The 21,444-nt window shown below is 44.4% G+C and overlaps 1 protein-coding gene across 1 annotated transcript in view; it reads right to left on the bottom strand.

Moving 5' to 3' along the window:
* The window catches only part of SLC39A8 (solute carrier family 39 (zinc transporter), member 8), a 39,780-nt gene that overhangs the window by 8,685 nt on the left and 9,651 nt on the right, over positions 1-21,444 (bottom strand). Inside the window, exons 3-7 of the mRNA XM_015405775.1 lie at positions 17,253-17,422; positions 16,816-16,938; positions 13,117-13,287; positions 4,520-4,727; positions 3,124-3,308 (exon numbers count right to left, since the gene is read on the bottom strand). Of these exons, the coding sequence (XP_015261261.1) occupies positions 3,124-3,308; positions 4,520-4,727; positions 13,117-13,287; positions 16,816-16,938; positions 17,253-17,422 (857 nt within the window). The remainder of the gene's footprint in view (positions 1-3,123; positions 3,309-4,519; positions 4,728-13,116; positions 13,288-16,815; positions 16,939-17,252; positions 17,423-21,444) is intronic.

The following is a 21,444-nucleotide window of genomic DNA, read 5'->3' as shown; positions in this document are numbered from 1 at the left end:
AGAAAAATCTACTTTCTGTGACTTGCCATTATGTCTCAATCATGCTGCTATTTGGGATGAGGACAGAAACTATGGAGATTGAGAAGATGAGTGGTCCCTGCTGGATCAGATGAGTGGTCCACCTAGTCCAGCATCCTGTATCACCCCTGGGCCGACCAGTTCCTCTGGAGAGCCAACAGCAGGGCACAGAGGCCAAGACACTCCCTTGATGTTGCCTCCTGGCACTGGGATGCAGAGGCTTAGTGCCTCTGGATGTGGAAGTTCCCTTCAGTCACCATGGCTAGTAACCACTGATGGACCTATTCTCCATTAATCGATCTAATCCCCTTTTAAAGCTGTATATTCCTGTGGCCATCGCAACATCCCCTGGCAGCGAATTCCACATTTTCATCACTGCCTGGGTAAAGAAGTATTTCCTTTTGCCTGCCCTGAATCTACTTCCTATCAGCTTCATTGGATGCCCTCAGGTTCTAGTATTAGGGCAGACACAGATAAAGTTCTCTTTGTCAACTTTCTCCATCCGGTGCCCTGCTTTTTCCCCCAGTGGGGGACCAAAAATGGCTTATAAACCCTTTCTCCCCACTTCCATTTTAATCCTCATAACAACAGTCCTGTGAGGTAGGTTACGCTGAGAGTATAGGACTGGTCATACCACCCAGCAAGTTTCCATGGTATAATGGGTTTTATATGGAAGAGCATTCAAAAATATGGCCCCTTCCTTTCCTGTATTCTGATATTAAGAATTGTACCACCTCAGTCTGCAACTTTGTTGCACACAGTAGAACAGAGAAGGGGTACATCAGGCAACAAGTGACAGAAGGAGGGGGGGCCAAGACAGAAATGAGAGTTCCAACAAATCCTACCTTTTTCTAGACAGAGAAGAACAGGGTGGAGTTCAGCAGTAAAGTGGAAAAGCAGGGTTCTGTACAGAGCATTCACACACATGATTTACATTTTGTTCAGACAAAGCCGTAATGGATCCAGTCTAGAAAACTGAAGACAGAGAAGGCTGAGAACATCACCTTTTCTGCAGTAATGGATCTGAAAATATGGGGTAACCACAGGCCAAGATAGAAAGAACTTTAACTTGCTTTAACTTGCTCTTTTCTTTGATGAAAATTATCAGAATAGATGTCAACAGGGCGGCTTTTATTTCCACCGTAACCCTCCTGCATCACCAGACTCAAATCCACCATGACCTGGTGTTGGTCTCTGTCTTTTCTACTCAAGGTTCTCTTACTCTAATTTGGAGATGATTGCATCTTTGATGTAAAGGGCACCTAGGTCTTATTCATCATGTTAACTGTTTTCTCTGCTCTTCTTTGTTTCTATCAATTTTCTTCTATTTAGTTCCAGGGGCCCTCTTGGGCCATGGTCCACAAATCTATCCATATAAAATACATACAAACACTCACATTTCCTTCCTAATTTTTTTCCAGTGAAATGAATGAAAACAAACCACTTAAAACATGCTGGTTAATGACTCCTTGAGAAGAGTTGCTTCTTTAAGAAATGGAAGAAAGGACCAGGATGAGAGAGCTCTCTTTCTCTTGTACATATGCTATTTACTCTTCTATATCATACGGCTGGAATTTTAGTCAGAATGCAGGCAGTGGTTCCAGGGCCCAAGGCGGAGGTCTTTAATAGCAACTATTTACCCAGCCCTTTTAACTGGAGATGGCAGGGAGTTTCTACATGCCAAGCAGACACTCTGTCACTGAACGAGGGCCCTACCCTGTGGCTTAGTCCCACTGTGGCTTAATCCCACAGGTAAACTAGGGGTATTTCTAACTGAAAACGTGGAATTTAGGGGGGCCCAGTCACACGTAAGGGTTTGGGCCAGGAGAGGGTGCATGCCAAGCAGACACTCTGTCACTGAACCAGGGCCCTACCCTGTGGCTTAGTCCCACTGTGGCTTAATCCCACAGGTAAACTAGGGGTATTTCTAACTGAAAACGTGGAATTTAGGGGGGCCCAGTCACACGTAAGGGTTTGGGCCAGGAGAGGGACGGATTGGGGGCACAGCAAATGGGCACGATCGCACTGCAACATCTGGGAAGCGGTGCGCACCCGTCCCCGATCTGGCCCTTCAGGCCGAAAACCTGCTGCAAAAAAGATCCACTCCAGAGGTGGACTTACCAGAAAGGCTGTGGCAAGCGCGGCCGTGGGATCGCCAGAGCATCCTTCTGCCAGCGCATCTGAGGCTCCTGGCCAATTCGGCAGCTTCCCTCTCTGTATCGTGGCTTTCTCCCCAGTCTCCCCAGCATCTGATCGTGCCGGGGAGAAAGTGCGCGGCGGCTCATGGGATCTGTGTGATCCCGCCGCCGCGTGGCTTTCAAACGCCACACTTTGCCCACGCATTCCCACCCCCCCCCCCGTGTGGCAGGGACCCAGGTTTCCCATTCTGGTAGGAGACCTTCTGCCCAGCAGACTCAGTCACTTACCACTACTCAGTGGGAGGAAAATGAGGAGGACAGGCATCATGTTAATACTGCAACATCACTTCTGGTGTAGACCTGGAAGTTATGTCATCATGTCTGCATGATGCTCCAGGATCTGCCAAAGCTCCTACAGCATCACTCCAATGTGATGATGTTGCTTCCAGGTTTTCAGTGGAAGTGACGTCATGGCATTGGCACAATACCTATTTGCCTGTGCCTGCCCCCCTCAGTCTCCCACTGGGAGCCAGCACTGGGCTGGAGACCCTGGTGGAACTCGTATGGCAATTGGTCCCAAACCCTGGCCCTTCTACAGCCTCATCTAACAGCATCCCGTTGTTTTTAGCATTGTAGCATGTCCAGCTCTAACACCAGAAATAAATTGGGCTGGAAGGGAAATGCTTAAGTAATAAAGTTCTTGTTGATCTCTCCAACATGTCTAATTCGACCCTAACAGCATACCAGATTGCAGCCAATTGGCCACAATTAAGAAAACTGAAGTTATGTAAGTGCCATTCCAAAACTGTCATAATTATAAGACAACCCACAAGGAATGCATTTCATACTACTGAAGTAGGTTACATGATTTTCACTGCAATTATCCCGCCACCCCAGTGTACTTTCTTATAGAGTATAATGTAAACCCGCTTAATCCTGTGCAAAATAAGATGTAGTGGAATCTCACCATATCTGCCAGGGAAATGTACAGGAACATGCCTCCAGCTATGGCGAAGATAATATTTGGTGCAAAGTTGTTTCCCACGACTATGCCAAAAGCCAGGCCAACATAACAGGAGCATGCTGACATGAAGTTGAAAAACAAGGCCTGCCGTGTGCTCATCCCTGCATTAAGAAGGATGACGAAATCCCCTGCAAAAGAAAATGCGCTTGCTTATTTCAAACATTCATAATGCCACCTTTCTCCCAGCCAACTGAGAATTAAAGGACAGAAATCACCAGCATGAAATAGTCACTATTGTTTGGTGCAACAGTAGCACCAAAAATTTCCATTAGAAGTTAAAGGTCTGTAATGTGTGTGAAACTTGCATGAAAAAACAATTCATCCCCTCCCTCCCTTTAAATGCATTTCTGTTCATTTATTTGGGAGGGTGGGAAGGTGGCATGGCATAGCCCAGTCTCACCGGATCTCAGAAGCTAAGCAAGGTCAGTATTTGGAAGGGAGACCACCAAGGAAGGCCATGGCAAACCACCTCGGCTTCTCACTTGCCTTGAAAGCCCCTTGCTGAGGTCGCCATAAGTCAGCTGTGACTTGATGGCACTTTACACACACACACTTAGTTATTTTTGCCCCCAGCTGGGACTCAAAGCAGCTTAGAATCAAAGAATCATAGAATCGCAGAGCAGGAAGGGGCCATACAGGCCATCTAGCCCAACCCCCTGCAGGATCAGCCTAGAGCATCCCTGACAAGTGTTTGTCCAGCTGCTACTTAAAGACTGCCAGTGAGGGGGAGCTCACCAGCTCCCTAGGCAGCTGATTCCACCGTTGCACAACTCTGACTGTAAAAAAGTCTTTCCTAATATCCAGCCAGTACCTTCCCACCAGTGTTCCCTCTAAGCTGAGTCAGTGTGAGCTAGCTCACAGTTTTTTTAGCCTCCGGCCCACACGTTTTTGTCTAAGCTCAAGAAGGGTGGCTCCAGAGCAAACTAATTTATCCAGTAGCCAAATCACCTGCTCACTACTTTAATGCCAGTAGCTCACAAGATAGAATTTTTGCTCACAAGACTCCACAGCTTAGAGGAAGCATTGCTTCCCATCCTTAATTCAAACCCATTATTGTGAGTCCTATCCTCTGCTGCCAACAGGAACAGCTCCTCCATTATCTCACAATAACTCTGTGAGGCAGGCCAGGCTCAGTGCCTGTTAACAGGTCACCCATCAAGCTTCCGTGGCAGAAGTGGGGATTCAAACCCAGGTGTCCCAGGATCCTAGTCCAATATTATCCACTGTGCCATGCCAGCTATGGAACGCTTCAGACCATGTTAGGCTTTTGGTCAACTCTTGTCTGACAAGCAGTTTCTCACTGCATTCATCTGGTCTGAGAGAATGGGAAAGACCTTACCCAGTTCGTGGGGAAACTCTTCACACAAGATTGCTATAGATGTGCTAATTCCCTGAAGCAGGGAAAGGGTGAAGGAAGCACCAATGGCAAGTCCATCAATGAAGTTATGCAAAGCGTCACTCAAGGTGATCATCCAAGCAATCGTTCCGATCTCAGACAACAAGGGTCCCTTGAAACAGTGACACCAACTGGTTTGGGTTTCTTCTTTCTGAAAGAATAAAAAGGAAACACATCCTGATTACACAAAGCTGTGAGGGAGCCGATTCATCTCTTCTGTATATTTCAGAAGACGTCCAGTTGCAGGAAGGCGAAAAGTCAGCTCCCCTTCTGTCCATAGAGTGCAAGCACTTTCCAGGTATCAGGACACAGTGGACCACTGAGGCAGGGGATTTATCACACTGTATGGGTAAGTCCATATCTTTTTTTCTCATTATTTATTTAGAAAATTTATGTGCCACCTCTCCACAGACCTAAAATGAAAAGTGAAACATTTAAACAGGCCACATAGTGGCATCTAAGCAGAACTATGTCGCCCGACTCACACGCACACACACAGACAAAGCTGCCTTACGCTGAATCAGACCATCAGTCAGCATGGTCTACTCAGACTGGCAGCGGCTTTTCAGGGTCTTTGTCTTTTACATCACCCATCTTTCACATCATCAGGGGATGTCAGGGGATTGAACCTGGGACCTTCTGCATGCAAAGCAGAGACTCTTCCTCTGAGTCACAGCCTACAGTGCTCCCATCTTTCCACATGCTGCAGAAATCTTGTTTGAACAATATGGATGGTATAGGAGTCCATCAAGGAATGGTTCCATTTCCACAGTCTAGCTTTTCATGCGTTCCTGAGCCTGTTAGCTTTTGTTCTCTCCAAGAAGGAAACTTAGGTTCAAGTCCTTGCTTGGCCACAATGATTCCTGAGTTATGTCTCAGCATAGTGGTTAAGAGCAGCAGACTCTAATCTGGAGAACCAGGTTCGATTCCCCACTCCTCCACATGAAACCAGCTGGGTGACTTTGGGCCAGTCACAGTTCTTTCAGCGCTCTCTTAGCCGCTAAATGTGAAGAGCTAGAACTTGTGACTGCCAGACTATCTTCGGATCTCCTGGCTATTCTACACACAATGCCATGTGATAATTAATTAATTAATTCCTCAGAGGATTACTGTGAGGATAAAAGAGCTACTTTAAATTTATATGTTAGATTAGCATTTTGTCCTTCTTTCTAAGCAAAGTACACAGGCTATTCAAATCTACTGTATTTGGATTTGGTTTTTTGTAGTTCCACAACAATGTAATTTTCCTTATTTATTTACTTCATTTATACTCTGCCTTTCTTCCCAATGGGGACCCAAAGCAGCTTGCTTTGTTCTCCTCTCTCCCCTTTATCCTCACAACAACCCTGTGAGGTAGGTTAGACTGAAAATGTGTGACTAGCCAAAGGTCACTCAGCAAGTTTCCATAGCAGAGTGGGGATATGAACATGCATCCCCTAGTTTGGCATTCTAACCACTACACCACACTCTTTTTTCTAACTGCAAAGAGAGCCATTATATCAGACAAGACTGTGAAAAGAAAATTATCTGTAAATCGTCAAAGGAATATTAGAGGAAATTGTTACTCAAATAAGCAACGTTTCCAGCCTTGGTAAATGAGAATATGAAGTCAATGACTAGCAACATGAAAATAGTATGATTGAGTTGTATCTCTACTGCTTGATTCTTATCTCTGGCCTAACAAGTTTGATTATCCAGTGGCTGTTCCGAAGCCACAGATTCTTCAGCCAAGTCATTATTAAGAACATAAGAACATAAGAACACAAGAGACGCCAATGTTGGATCAGGCCAAAGGCCCATCCAGTCCAACTCTCTGTGTCACACAGTGGCCAGAAATACCTTCACACAGTGGCCAGAAATACCAGTGCCATCAGGACACTAGAAGCCCTCCCCCCTGTGCCCCCCCCCCCCAGGCACCAAGAAGACAGAGCATCACTTGCCCCAGAGCCCCTACCTACCTTGTGGCTAATAGCCACTGATGGACCTCTGCTCCATATGCTTATCTAATTCCCTTTTGAAGCCGTCCGTGCTTGTAGCCATCACCACTTCCTGTGGCAGTGAATTCTATGTGTTAATCACTCTTTGGGTGAAGAAGTACTTCCTTTTATCCGTTCTAACCTGACCGCTCAGCAATTTCATCGAGTGCCCATGAGTTCTTGTATTGTGAGAAAGGGAGAAAAGTACCTCTTTCTCTACGTGCTCTATCCCATGCATAATCTTATAAACCTCAATCATGTCTCCCCTCAGTCGTCATTTCTCCAAGCTAAAGAGCCCTAAGCACTTTAACCTTTCATAACACCTTGGTTGAGTGATACCGATATAATCATAAAATGCTATTGGCAGCCTCAGCTGGAGTATAGTAAAAGTGAGAGTGATGCTTATGTGAAATTGAAAGAGAAATGATAAAAACTGGTAGCTCTGCCACACAGGTCTCCCACACAAATTGTGTATCTGATTGTGAAAAAGGGGTTGGTATATATATAAGCAAAATGTCTGTCCATATTCAAGTGGGTATTCAACTTATTCCAGAGATGCTAATAGAGACTGCATCGGGAACAATCAGCTCTGTTTCCCCTTTTAGACTGAAGGACAGCTCTTAAGGGTAGAGAAAAACTAAATCCTACATCACCCTGCAAAATATTCTGCGTTCATTTGGTGCTGTAATTATTTGCCTAATGGTTCTTTGGCACTGAAGATATTATGAAGGCTGAATAAAATTGCTTTGGAGAGAGATAGCCATCTTGGGGAGAGGGAATAGGATGGGGTGGATTGGCCATTAAGGCCACCAGGAAAAGACCGGGGGGGGGGGGTTTTCTTCCTGTTGAGGCCATCCCAGTGACTATGTAGAAGAAGTGACTGTGCAAACTCTCCTTCCCCATGATCAGCAATGTTTGGAAAAGTTGCTGATTATGTGGAGGGGGTATACACATGGCCACTTCCTCCATGTGGTTGCACCCTGCAGGTGTCCAAGTGCTTTTGCAGAGGCAAGGGGTGGGGCCAGTATGTTTGCACCCACTCTCCTTCCCTGCACATTCAGTGAACGCACGGGGCTGTCATCTATACCAGGCAACAGAGGCCTTCTTTTGCATCTTAAACTGGAATCCTAAACTTGCTTCCGGAGGAGTAAATGTCATTGATTTCATTAAGACATGAGTAAATGTAGTTATCCTTGCACTGCACAAACACTACTGACTTGCTTATGATGACTGCTCTCATAGCAAGACTTTCCAAATGTGTCAGTAATCACACCATTGCCTGTCTTTTGAGTTTACGCTCAAGATTCATGTGCTGTTTGCCAACTGGACTGTGACAACTGCAACATAATGAATCTTTTCTCCAGTGGCTCCGCCTCTTTTTTGGGCAGTTCTTCTTTTTAAACGATGAGACATTAACCTTCCTGCAAACTGCATTACATGCCAGAAGACTGTTTTGAGAACTGTCCTGGATTGTCCACATACTCAGAATAAGACCAAATTCCAGCAGCGTCATTCTCATGGTGAGAACACTTCCTTAGGCCAAAACAGGAATACGAACAGCTCTTACTGAAGACACTCAGGGTACAGCCTCATGGACAAGAAGCCTAAGAAGTGGGCAGCTGGCAGCTACCGGAGAGCACTGTTTTGATTTTGGGCCATCACTCTGAGCCAGCTTAATCTCACAGCTCAGCACTTCTTCATTTAAAGACTGGATAGTAGCTTGGATTCCACGGAGGACTGCCACAGACGGAAGGGATTTCCATCCAAGGGCCACAACTTTTCCACCTCCCCCGTCCACTGCAACTCAGTGCACTTCAGATACTGCTCTTTAGGGACACGGGGGCAGGGGTCTGCTGTAGAAGGGGGAAAGAGGTGAAAACTGCCCCTCTTCTGTTTGCAGAAATCCTCTCTGGGACCCCCAGTGCTTGAACGAAAGACTGTCTTGGGTAAATTGCTCTGTTACCTAAAGCAGGGCAGGGATGAAGCACCAATTCTGATACTATTGCTGCAGTAGTATATGTCTCTCCCAGTTCCCCTAATGCAAAGCAGAGACTCTTCCTCTGAGTCACAGCCTACAGTGCTCCCATCTTTCCACATGCTGCAGAAATCTTGTTTGAACAATATGGATGGTATAGGAGTCCATCAAGGAATGGTTCCATTTCCACAGTCTAGCTTTTCATGCGTTCCTGAGCCTGTTAGCTTTTGTTCTCTCCAAGAAGGAAACTTAGGTTCAAGTCCTTGCTTGGCCACAATGATTCCTGAGTTATGTCTACACACACACACACAACACTTTGGCCCAAGGTGAGAACATCCTTTTATTTTGCAATTTCAGGTGTTGTGAGATTCATTCTCTACCAAGGGCTGGCTAACTCCCTGTACAAGCTCAGTGTCAAAGCAGTGGGGAATACTGGAATACCCCATGTTCCCTCTGTAATCCATAGTAGCATCACTGAACATCAACAGGCCTTAGTAAACTCCATTTGAGGATTACACTAGCACTCTTCAAAGGCCAGCTGTTCTCAGTAATACAAAGCCCACTAATCCCATTCAATAAGAGAGCCAGTTTGATGTAGTGGTTAAGTGCGCAGACTCTAATCTGGGACAACCAGGTTTGATTCCCCACTCATCCACTTGCACCTGGCTGGATGACCTTGGGCAAGCCGTAGTTCTGATAAGAGCTGTTCTTGAAAGAGCAGTTCTCAAAAGAGCTCTCTCAGCCCCACCTACCTCACAGGGTGCCTGTTGTGGGGAGGGGGAGGGAAAGGAGTTTGTAAACAGCTGAGACTCCGAGTGAAGGGCGGGATATAAATCCAATCTCTTCCCTTCTTCTTCATAAGTGAAGAATAACTGAGGATTCCGTAAGAAGAGATTCTGACCACCTGCTGTGCCACCAAAAAGACCCACCAGTGTAGAAACTGCTTGCAATCTACATGTCATTTGCAAGGTTTTTATTCCACATGACAGCCCCCAAAATGTGCAGCACTTGCATGCCAGTAATCTATGCCACCCCCCAGATGGATTATGCACTGGCATCCATGGAGCAAGGACCTTTGAACTGTGATCCTAACCAGATATTAGGGGCCAATGTCTGTGCCAGCAAGGTTTTTGGAGCACCGCTGTAGCCAGCCAGCATCTCAGCAACATAAAGCCTGAGGCACTTCACATAAAATATGGGGAAATGCCCTGTATCTATATAATTTTCCAAAAGACAGCATAGCAATGCATAAAAATTGCTTTTCCACTTCAGGTTTCCCTTACTTTGGCTCTCACATAGTTATTATATCCCCAAACTATATAATGCTGAGGGGAGACAGAACTCTAAAAAGGGAAATTGTGGCATCTGTGATGCTTTTAAAATGGATCATAAAACCACACTTCTTTCTCTGGCTGGTGAAGCAAAACCCCTTAGCTTTTCTTTTTTGTGTGTGTGCGAGTGGGGGTGGAATAGCTCATCCATTTTTTTTGTTTAACTTATCAACCTTACTACCTTAGTAAACTATGAAATTTGTATAAACGTGACAAGAGGTTTAAAAGTCTGAAATTAAGTCTGAGAGGTATTTCAGTGAATGTGACAAACAAGACCTTGACAGGGATCTGGTACCTTAATAAAAACAGTCTATGAGGGGAGGCTTACAGCCCCCATAAATAAACATGATTGCTGCCCACAAACAAGGAATATCCAGGCCAATGCATTGGTGGCAGCTTTCAGTTAGGAGCTGCGTGGGACATACGAGAAGAGACCCTGTGCCCTGGCTTTACCATCTCCAGCCCACCTCGCTAGGTAAATAAGTAGATCAACAGAGCATGTGGGAACATCATTATGACTGTCACCCATGGAGTATGGGTCAATCTATGTTGAGAGGCTTCCGAACCTCACCGGTGTTCTTTCCTTTAAGACGCCGCTAGGAAGCTCTCGCCCCCTCTCTTCATCACAATCCTCCAATTGGTGGGTGTAATTTTTGAAGGGCTTCCCAAAAGGGAAACCCAAAAAAAAGGGGGGGGGAAATTAAAAAAAAAGAGTATGGGTCAATCTGAAATGTTTGCTCATGCGCTTTATTTGAAAACTGTACTAGCACTTTAGGATAGAGATTTATGAATTTTAGGATAACCGATCTGTTTTGGTTGATTAGTTATGATTAATTTTATGATGGATTTTAATTGTATTTTATGCACTGTGTAAGCCGCCCTGAGCCTGCCTTGGTAGGAAGGGCGGGGTATAAATCGAATAAAATAAATAATAAATAAATAAACTACCTGAGGTATTTTTCTCCCTGAACCCACCATAGCATATTAGCTCCTCTTGAACTGACCTGACTAAATACTTCTCCTGAGTTAGGCCTGAGCCTTTGCCAACAAACTGTGGCCTTGTCTGTGTAACTCCATAGTTGCTATGAACTCTTGCTTGTCTGTTCTATCTTTTTTTTTCTCAGCCTTCCTATGAGGAGCCCAGGATAGTGGACATAATCCTCCCAACTGGCCCAAGGTTACCCAGAGCACTTCCATGCAAAGGAGGGATTTGAATCCCAGTCTCCACAGTCCTAGCCTGACACTGTAAACACCACCTCACACTGGTTCCAAAGTGTTCTATGGTTTTCCTGTTTGTTTGCCACCCTCCTTAACTACCTACCTGCTCTCCTGCCCACAGTTCCACTTCATCATTCTTTTTAATTCATCATACACTTCATGCACAATCTCATATATCCAGAAGAACCACATACTTTTCAACTGACTCTCATTGTTAGGAACAGCCCTAGGAACATAATGATTTAAACACTGTATGTTCCTCATTGCCTTTTGAAAAACCCAAATACTTATCCTGTATTTTGCTGGATAAGCCCACAATTCTGAGCTGCCTCAAAACTGACATTTTCCTAATATAATAATTGACTCCAGGCAAGACATTTTTCCTACATGATCCAAATGTGTGTGTGTGTGGGTAGGTGGGTGGGTGGGTGTATAAACAAGGCATTAGAAAGTGCTAAGAACACAAAAAAGCCTATTTTTTCCACAATTCTATATGTGAAGAACTGTGCTGGTATGGTATAGTCTTTATAAGTTTATATTGGATCGAGGTTCATGTCACCACTCTGCCATGAAGCCTGTCAGGTGACCTTGAGCCAGTCACACACTCAACCTAGCCTACTCCCCACAGGGTTGTTGTAAGGATAAAATTGTGAGGGCAGACCCGTCTAGGCTACTCTGAGATCCTTGGAGAAAGAGTGGGTCTAAAGATGCAATAAATCAGAGAGCCAGAAACTAGTGTCTGAGGAAAAGAATGAAGTGATCCCCAATCAGTGCTCAAGAGAGAGTTGCAACCAGCAGATCCCACACCAGCAGAAATGAAAAGCTTTTCTGGAGGATGCAGTGGCCCTCCAAGCATGGAGGAACAGGAGTATGGAGGTGAGTATGCCTTACCTCCCTGCCCATTCTGTGAAATCCATTGTATGTAGCCCCCATTTAAGGTAGGATTCAGCCACACATGCCACCAAGCCTGCTCACATTACTTGGCAAGTTGTGCCACTGTATTAAATTCACTAGAGTTGAGAAGCAAGGGTGGCATGCCAGTCAGGCAAGAGACGCCCTCCCAACACCCGCTGCTCCTCGTCCCATATAGGGCTGGCAAATGGTCCAAGCCATTCTGAAAACTTTGCAGTGTGAGAATTTCAGCGTGCCCCCCAAAAGGTACTATTTTGCCCACACAAGAAATTCTTGCACATCCATGTCAAATGCACTCTTGATGTTTTGCTAAAAGAGCTCTCAACATTGTTGGCTTTTTTAAGTTGCATACCTCAGATTAAAAAAAATATATTCACGTAAAACATGGTATTGGAATAAGATGAACACATGTATCATACAGATACCTTCATCCAGGAGCTGGCTACATCTACAGGTCCCACTCTTGGTCATAAACCAGGTATGGGACCGATGATGTTCTTATACATGGGTTTAAAGGGGGATTAGACAATTTAATGGAGGACATGTCTATCAGTGGCAGTCAGCTATGATGATGAAATAGAACCTCTATGCTCGAAGGCAATAAACCTCTGAGTACCAGCCCTGAGGAGAAGGCGGTAAGGGGAGACTTTGGCCTCTTATGGCTGCTTGTAGATCAGCTGGGGAAATCTGAGTGACCACTGAATGAAATGTTGAACTAGATGGACCATTGGTCTGATTCAGGAGGACTATCCTTGTGTCCCTAAAGACCATATCTATAAATGCAAGAAGTCAATACTTGACATACATTTGTGTTTTTGTAGGGAGAAATTCAAGGAGGAGGGAGATATCAGAGTCTGCCAAAGGGTACATTTACCCCTATGTCATAATCATGATTGTTTTTATATACACAAATGCATTCTTGGACATTAACAAAAGTGTACCATCAACTGTTCAGGCATTCCACAATGATAGTGTTCTCATAGTACTGAAATGAATACTTTGAAACTGATTTTAAAACTGAAAACAAAAACAACAGGTCACATTCTTCCCCCTTGCCAAATAACACAAAGTGGTGAGACTCATTTATGAAACATATATTGAGACTCATATATGAAACAATACTCATACCTGACCGGAAACCACGCTGAGGCTGTCGAAATTCAGGGTCCCATTAGCCTCAGCTACGGCTGGATTTGCATAGCACACAGCTGCTCCGTTAGTGGGTTTGAACGTTTCAGCGGGGAGAGGAAGAGTTTGGGGAGGTTTCAGTTCTTCAGAGTGAAAGTGGCTGTTGCCCATCTAAAGAAAACCAAATGAAACAATATAAGAAAAGAAATAATGTGGAACAATAGTTGCCCAAATGTATTTCTGTGCAATAGGAAAGAAAGTTGTCCAAATGTATTACTGTGCAATATAGCAAAGCAATGTTCTAGCTGATTCAGTTGGGATAAAAATACACAAAACCAGTCTTGGTAGGATTTTCTGGAGGATGCCTGAGCATCCTAGGTCTCCATAATGGTATAAGCATTGGCGGCTCTTTGGAAGGCATCCATTTTCCCCTCTACTGATGCCAGCCAATTTATTTTCAAAGACAATGCTCCAGATAAGACATAACCATGAATTGGTGTTGCATGAATTAACCTTGCCACTTGTATGCTGCAATTCTTTCTCTCCCTTTCCATATACAGCCAAATGTTTGCAAATCCACAAGCTCCAGTTGTTGCTCACCCTCCAAACCAGATTTGCAAACCAGGGATTGACTACGGTTTGCAACTCTGTAATGGAAGGCAGACACAACTTACTGTTTGCATGTTTGAATATAATGGGACATAGTGGCTGGGCTCTAGGGGCAGATTGGCCATTAAGGCCACTGGGCAAAGTCCAGGTGACCAATGGGCTGGAGGGCTACCCCCACCCCAGGATCACCTGAACCCCACAAGTGGGCCTTGACCACCACAAGCCAATCCTACAAGGTATGGGGAAAGAAGTGTCCAGCTCGGCCCAGCCAGTCTCCCTCTCTCCGGGGGGGGGGGGAGGCCTTTTCCACTGCTGTTTTTTCCTCGCAGTCCACCCCTGTTGTGGCTTGATAAATGGAGGGCTGGATGTGTGCAAGAAAGAGATGGAAAGGGAGATGAAGTACGCAAGCTCAGTCACTTAATGCCAAACTGTGGTTTGGCAGTCCATGTAAATGGAGACCCTGTTTAAGGTTCAGGTTCTGGATTAAGACGGTAAAAGATTATTGTTCCTTCTAATCATTATTTGTTTGGTTTTTAGTTTGGCCTTCCTCCAAGGAGCTCACGTTATTCATTTGGACATAATTCAAAATAAAAATAAAATATTATTGGTTTGCCAGATGTTTTCTCTCTTGAGAATGCAATGGTTTTAACGGTTTTAACAGTTTTAATGATGAGCCTTATGGTTTTGTTGGGGGGGGGGTTTAAGTGTTGTGAGCCACCCCAAGCCCTGAATTGTGGAAGACAGGTGGGATATGTATCTCAAAATTAATTTTTTTAAAATTAAAAAAACAGAACACAGTTTTCTTCCACATACTCCTCCTTCCCTGTGAGCTAGGTTAAGTTGACAGATAGTGAGTTTGAGGCCACCTAGCATTCTCTCAGGCCCTGGAGTATGATTTTTGGCCAGTTCCCCCCTCATGCTGTTCCTTGTGGTTCCCCATCCCCCAGGACAGATATTTGGGGAGGGCACTTTTTGTCTGCAAAAGGAAGGGGGAGGCGAGAAAGCGAGAAAGCCATAAGTGGTAATACTTAGCAAGATCCAAGTTAGTGATTAACACAACAAAAGCAGAGCTTTATGGATGACACTTCCATGCTAGACCCCTTCCAGTCCAGCTTCTACCCAGACCATGGGACAGAGACGGCACTGGTCCCCCTCACAGACAACCTCTGGAGGCATCTGGATCGGGGCGGAATGGCAGTGCTGTTGTTGTTGGACCTGTCGGTGGCGTTCAACACGGTCAACCACCAGCTACTGATCCACCACCTCGTAGACACTGGGATTCAGGGGCTTGCTTTGCAATGGCTTGTCTCCTTTCTCCAAGGTTGGGGACAAAGGGTGACTCTTGGGGATCAGACGTCCCAAAGGCACCCGCTGATCTGCGGGGTCCCCCAAGGGGCAGTGCTGTCCCTGATGCTATTTAACATCTATATGCGCCCCCTTGCCCAGATTGCCTGGAGGCATGGGCTAGGGTGTCACCAATATGCAGATGACACCAGCTATGTCTGTTGTTGGACAGTCAGTCCGACTCTACCCCAGAAGATCTGGACCGAGCGCTTCAGGGCATGACTGGTTGGCTTAGACTGAGCTGATTGAAATTGAATCCGACAAAGGTCCTGTGCCTGATTCGGAGTAGATCAGGGATAGAGATCCCACTACCGGCCTTCGATGGGGTGCAGTTGGGGCCAGCACCAAGGGTCAGGAGTTTAGGGGTGCTCCTGGATGCCGCCTTAATGATGGAGGCCCAGGTAGCAGCCACCGCCAAAGCAGCCTTTTACCATCTTCAGCTGATCAGGCAGTTGGTTCCCTTCCTCGAACGCAATGACCTAGCAACAGTGATCCACACTATGGTCACCTCAAGACTAGACTACTGTAATGCTCTCTACATGGGGCTGCCCTTGTTGCAACTCTGGAAGCTGCAGCTGGTAAAGAATGTGGCAGCCAGGCTGTTGATGGGTCTCTCAGTGCGGGAATATCCAGCCTGTGCTGAAGGCATTGCACTGGCTGCTAATAGCATACCAGATTCGCTTCAGGTTGCTGGTTTTAACCTTTAAAGCCCTATATGGTCAGGGACCTGCCTACCTGAGGGACCGCCTTTCCCCACATGTTCCCTAGAGAGCACTGAGGTCAGCGCCTCAAAACCATCTGACTCTCCCTGGTCAGAAAGATGCCAGACTGGCCTCTACCAGGGCTAGGGCCTTTTCAGTGGCAACTCCATACTGGTAGAATGAGCTCCTGGAAGACATTAGGGCCCTGCGGGACCTCCTACAGTTCCGCAGGACCTGTAAAACGGAGCTCTTCCACCAGGCCTTCGATTAGGAGATGCCACTGACCACTGAAAACATACTGATAACATCTGAGCAGTTAACATCTGAACTGTTAAGGCCCTCTTTGTTAACTTGAATAACAACAACCAGTGTAATTCGACTCTATGGGATGCTACCGCCATCAGCATTTTATCATTTTATATGTATTTATATGTAGTTATGATTGCCATTTGTTGCATACTACATTATTGCATTGTTTCAATGCATCTAACGTATTTTAACCAACTGTAAGCCTCCCTGAGCCTGCTACGCAAGGAGGGCGGTATATAAATCGAATTAATAAATAAAAATAAATGTCCTAGCAAGCTTCATTGCTGAGTGGGCATTTGAAGATACATTGATCACTATACCACATGATTATTAAGGTGCATAATTAAAATATTAAGCAACATTATTAATAATAGAATAACAACTAGTTTAAACCCAGGCTCAGTATTTACACCTAAAATTAACTACAATTAAAAAGACATTGAGAGCCAGTGTGATATCGTGGGTACACTGTTGTTGTAGGATCTGGGGGAGCCAGATTCAAAACCCCATTCTGCCTTGGAAGTCTGCTGGATGACTTTGGGCCAGGAATACACTCTCAGCCTAACCTACCTCACAGGGGTTTTGTGACAACAAAATGGAGACAATATAAGCTGCTTTGGGTCCCCAATGGGAAGCAAGGCAGGGTACAAATGAAGTAAATAAATATAAAAATAATAAGTTGATTTTTTAACAATAAAAAGCTTGCACAGCTCAGTACATCCTGCTACTTACTCACCTGGCTATAGGTCCTCAGTATCATTTTAAGAACTCTTTCCACAAAGAAGAGAATGTAGAATCCACCAAACACAGCTACTGCTTGTTCAATGTAATTGTCTACCTTGGGATCAAATCCGAATGCCTAGAAAGGAAGAAAAATCATTTTTAAATGAATCACCACATTTGGCTTATAAATACTGACATAAACTGGTTGCCTGTGGAATAAAAGGGTTGGATCCAGCCAGCTTTTTTATTCAATCTTCCCCCATCCCCCTCCTCATTAAAACCCCTGCCCCATGTCCCCTTTGTCCACGGTGGGCTCATGATCTGCAACCTAGCCTTTTTGTTGGTCAAAGGGAGCTCCCTCTTCCCTGCTTCATCAACAGAAAACCTGGTTGGATCCAACCCCATGTTCCCACTTCTACCACAGTCCCTCTTCAACTCTTTCCTTCTTACCTCTGGTATAAGTTGAAAAATTGCATTGGAAAAAAGTGTTCCAATGGCCAATCCTACAAAGTAGGTTAAGATCATGGGAAAATATGGCTTCCTTAAAAGAGGAGTTAAAACCAATCCAAGGAGTGATGCAAAGTTGATAATAGTCACGGCGAGGAAACCAAAGCCCCAAACTGTGAGGAAAAAACAAACACATGGTAGAAACACTATAGACGTTAAAAGACAGAGGTACTTGGCAGGGTGTCTTTTGAGAGTAACTCGTTGGGCAAAAAAAAAATAATCACAGATCTCTTTGCTGAACAGCTGCAACTGGGACTGAAACCCAGAGAAATATTAGGGTCAGGCCAGGATAAGAAAATGATGCATGTGCCAATTGCTTTAAAATCTGCTGACTGGGAAAGAAAAACTCCTCTCCCACCTCGAATAACAGAATTTATTGGGGCAATTCACTTAGAAACAGTGTATCATAAACCATTATATATGTTAAACTGCAGGGGAAATGTATGACATGATTTCAAAGGAAGGATGACATTTCTGACAGAGGTGAAATTCCAATCTTTCATGCTAAAATCATGGAGCGTAACATGACATGCCAAATAAAACCATACAGTGGCATCTCTTTACAAAAGTCATATAGCAATAGCAAAGTGATACGCAGAGCATTCAAAGACCACAATGAAACTGAATGAAAATCAAATGAACTATAGTGCTGGGAGGGATTGTGTGTGTGTGTGCGTGCATGCTGAAGGAGTAGGCTGTGAATAAAAAGAAGCGTTAAAGGCGAGATAGTCAGAACCAAAGGGCATGCAGGACCAATAAAAGAAACTATCACACCCATTCAGCTTGAAAAATTGGAAGCATGGTTTATTTCCAAAGTAGCCAAATTTACAGCAGGATAAAGCAAAATGATCCAGACCAAAGACAAGTCCAAAGATTAGGCTTCTAGCAGCATTTGGCCTCTACAGTTATTGGGGGAGGGGAGGGATAGTTATGGCAGCTGTGGATTTGATTCATATCCCTGTTTTCTCCTATTTCAGAATAATTTTTTGGCATCCCCATGTGTGTGTGATGTGCCATCAAGTCATTTTCAACTTGCAGCGACTCCATAAATGAATGGCCTCCAAAATTTCCTATCATTAAAAGCCTTGATCAGGTCTTACAAACTAAAGGCCTTTACTGAGGCTTCCTTTACTGAGCTGATCCATCTCATGTTGGGTCTTCTTCTTTTCCTACTGTCTTCAACTTTTCCATAGCACTATTGTCTTTTCCAGTGAGTCTTGTCCTCTCATGATGTGACTGGAGTACAAAAGTTTCAGTTTAGTTATTTTAAATTCTAGTGTTGCCTTGAGCTTCTGAGTTATCAATTGAAGTTGATACAACATCTTTTTATTCTATTTTAGAACTATAATCATTTTTTTTTTAAATGTTGTGGCAACTTTGACTGAAAACCCAGACCCTCAAGACAACACTAGATATGCCATAGGGATCTGTATGACAGAGCAATACATGCAGACATTTAAAGGGGCGGATGAGTGTCTTCACACACACCCCAAAATTAAAGCTCAAGGAAACCTAAATCCCCATCCCCCTCCTCCACTTCACCTTGCTGTATTCCATTTCTTCCCACACTTTGTCTTCCATGCTATTCTGGGAGGATCCAAGGTGGACTCCAGAGAAAGGCCCACTGGAGCCCACGTTGAATCCCAGGTGGCAGCTACACAGAAGCAGGAGACAATGGCAGGCTTATGTCATGCCTGCTCCCCCCCCCATGTCACTGTCCCTGCCTGTTTGGCACCCCCAAGTAGCCCCTTGGGCTGCTTGGGCAGTTAACTGGCTCTACCAGACACCCAGTGAGAACATCCACACTCTCACCTGACTGCACTAAAAAAGAAAGTAGAGTTGTGCATCATCAGAATACTAATGACAGCTTGTTCCAAGTCTCTGGACAACCTCTCCTTGAGGTTTCACATAACAGTATGAGGTGCCAAAAAGGCTAGCAGCAGACTCCCAGGATCACTTTCCAGTACCTACCAGACAGATGCAAATAGAACCACCAGAGTACAGTACCCCCCAGCCAGTACCCATCCTAGCCAGCTGGTGCAGATAGATACCATAGTCAAAAGGCACTTAGAGATTCAGGTAGGGTTGCCAGGTCCCACCTTTTCCCAAGCGGGGGAGTCCGGGCCTTTACTTGAAGTTTTTTTAACTTCAAAACCATAGAGTTTGGTAGGATATCAGTGGTTAAAATGAATGTGTTACCGAGAGTGATATTTTTATTCCAATGAAAAGTATGCAGACGGAGAGTGATTTCAGCTAAGCATACCTTTATTTAGTTCAGGACAAAGACAAGGGACCAGCTCGCAGGCTGGTTTATATCTGTTCAGAAAAACCCGCCACCAAAACCCTAAACACACCCCCTACTCCCGATAGGCTATTTACAGTAACCGGGCGACCATTGGTCTCCCGGCTGAGAAGCTAGCCCCGTTGATTGGGCCAGCTTGGATCCTTCGGATCCTTTGTCTAGAGACTGAAGCTACAGAGTAAGTGTGCCTGGCCAGCCCGGGCAAGTCCGGGCATGTCAGGCTGAATACATTACATCCAAACTATCCCAATATTGTACAAGACGGACATATTAACCAAATGGCAACAGGAGATCTCGAAATTTGTCTGGGCAGGCAAAAAGCCCAGAATTAAAATGAAAATTCTCTGTGACGCAAAAGAAAGAGGGGGGTTGCAGCTACCAAACCTAAGACTGTATTACGAAGCAGTTTGTTTAACATGGATGGAACAATGGGTGAAATTGGACAATAAAAAACTGCTGGTACTGGAAGGTCATGATTGTAGGTTTGGCTGGCATGCATACCTATGGTACGAGAAGACAAAAATGGATAGCTTTTTCAGACACCATGTTTTGCGACATGGACAAGATACAGAAGATATTTTCGAGATGCAAGACCACTATGGATTGTACCAACAGAAGTTTTGACACCATATTCAAGACAGCAAGGCAAGGAGTGGTTGCCTTACAGGGACTTAATTAGTAAGCAAGGAACAGAATGGGTAATGAAAGGGCAGGATGAAATTCAATACAACTATGAATGGTTAAAATATATGCAGATTTATGATGTCTTTAAAATGGATAAGAAAAACTATGGTTTTAGAGAAGACAGAAATGAAGTAGAAACTGTTTGGGAAAGTGGGGGGAGGAAAATGGTTTCTAATATGTATAAAATACTGTTGAAATGGTTTACAGAGGATGAATCTGTAAAAGAGCAAATGATAAAATGGGCAGTTAATATGAATAAGGAAGTAACTATAGAAACATGGGAATATTTGTGGAAAAACTCTATGAAACTGTCTATTTGTACCAATGTAAAAGAAAATTGTTACAAATGATGTATAGATGGTACATGACACCCAAGAAAATAGCAAATATGAACCAGAATATGTCTAGTAAATGTTGGAAATGTAAAAAACATGAGGGCTCATTTTATCATATGTGGTGGACTTGCAATAAAGCTACGGACTTCTGGACCAAAATCCACAGTGAAATGCAAAAGATTCTAAAATGTTCTTTTAAGAAGACACCTGAAATTCTGCTCTTAGGTTTAAAAATGGAAGAACTAAATATAACAAAAAGGACACTGTTCTGGTATTTGATAACAACAGCAAGAATGATATATGCTCAATACTGGAAACAAGAAAAAATACCAGATATGGAGGAGTGGATACAAAAAGTTCTGTTCATGGCTGAAATGGACAAAATAACCAGAAAACTGAACAATGAAGAGGACCAAGAATTTTATGAAGAATGGAAGGACTTTAAAATATATCTGGAAAAGAACTGGGACGTGAAACAAAATTTACTTTGTCTAGAACAATATTAATTACTCGATGTTATCTTGAATTTATCTATGTGGGACATGAGGGAGACGCATTGCGGGAAGCCTTTTGGGGGAGGGAGGGAAAACGGAATATATAACTGATTGATAAAAAGATGTAAAATGTGAGAATAATGGAAAATAAAAACCTTTTTGAACCAAAAAAAAACAACCATAGAGTTTGCCCAAAAACTAGAGCATCCCCCTCAATGGTGGCAATACGATGATATCACTTCCGGGTGACGTCATCACAACAGGGACATCGCACAGCAGCGTGCCCATTCGGGGGTGGGGCTTCCCCAACCGGCCAATTA

The sequence above is a fragment of the Gekko japonicus genome, unplaced genomic scaffold (assembly GCF_001447785.1).
Source record: "Gekko japonicus isolate JY-2015 unplaced genomic scaffold, Gekko_japonicus_V1.1 scaffold81, whole genome shotgun sequence".
NCBI classification, from domain to species: domain Eukaryota; kingdom Metazoa; phylum Chordata; class Lepidosauria; order Squamata; family Gekkonidae; genus Gekko; species Gekko japonicus.
The sequence above is the reverse complement of the archived record's forward strand: the minus strand, read 5'-3'. Positions and strand labels throughout refer to the sequence as shown.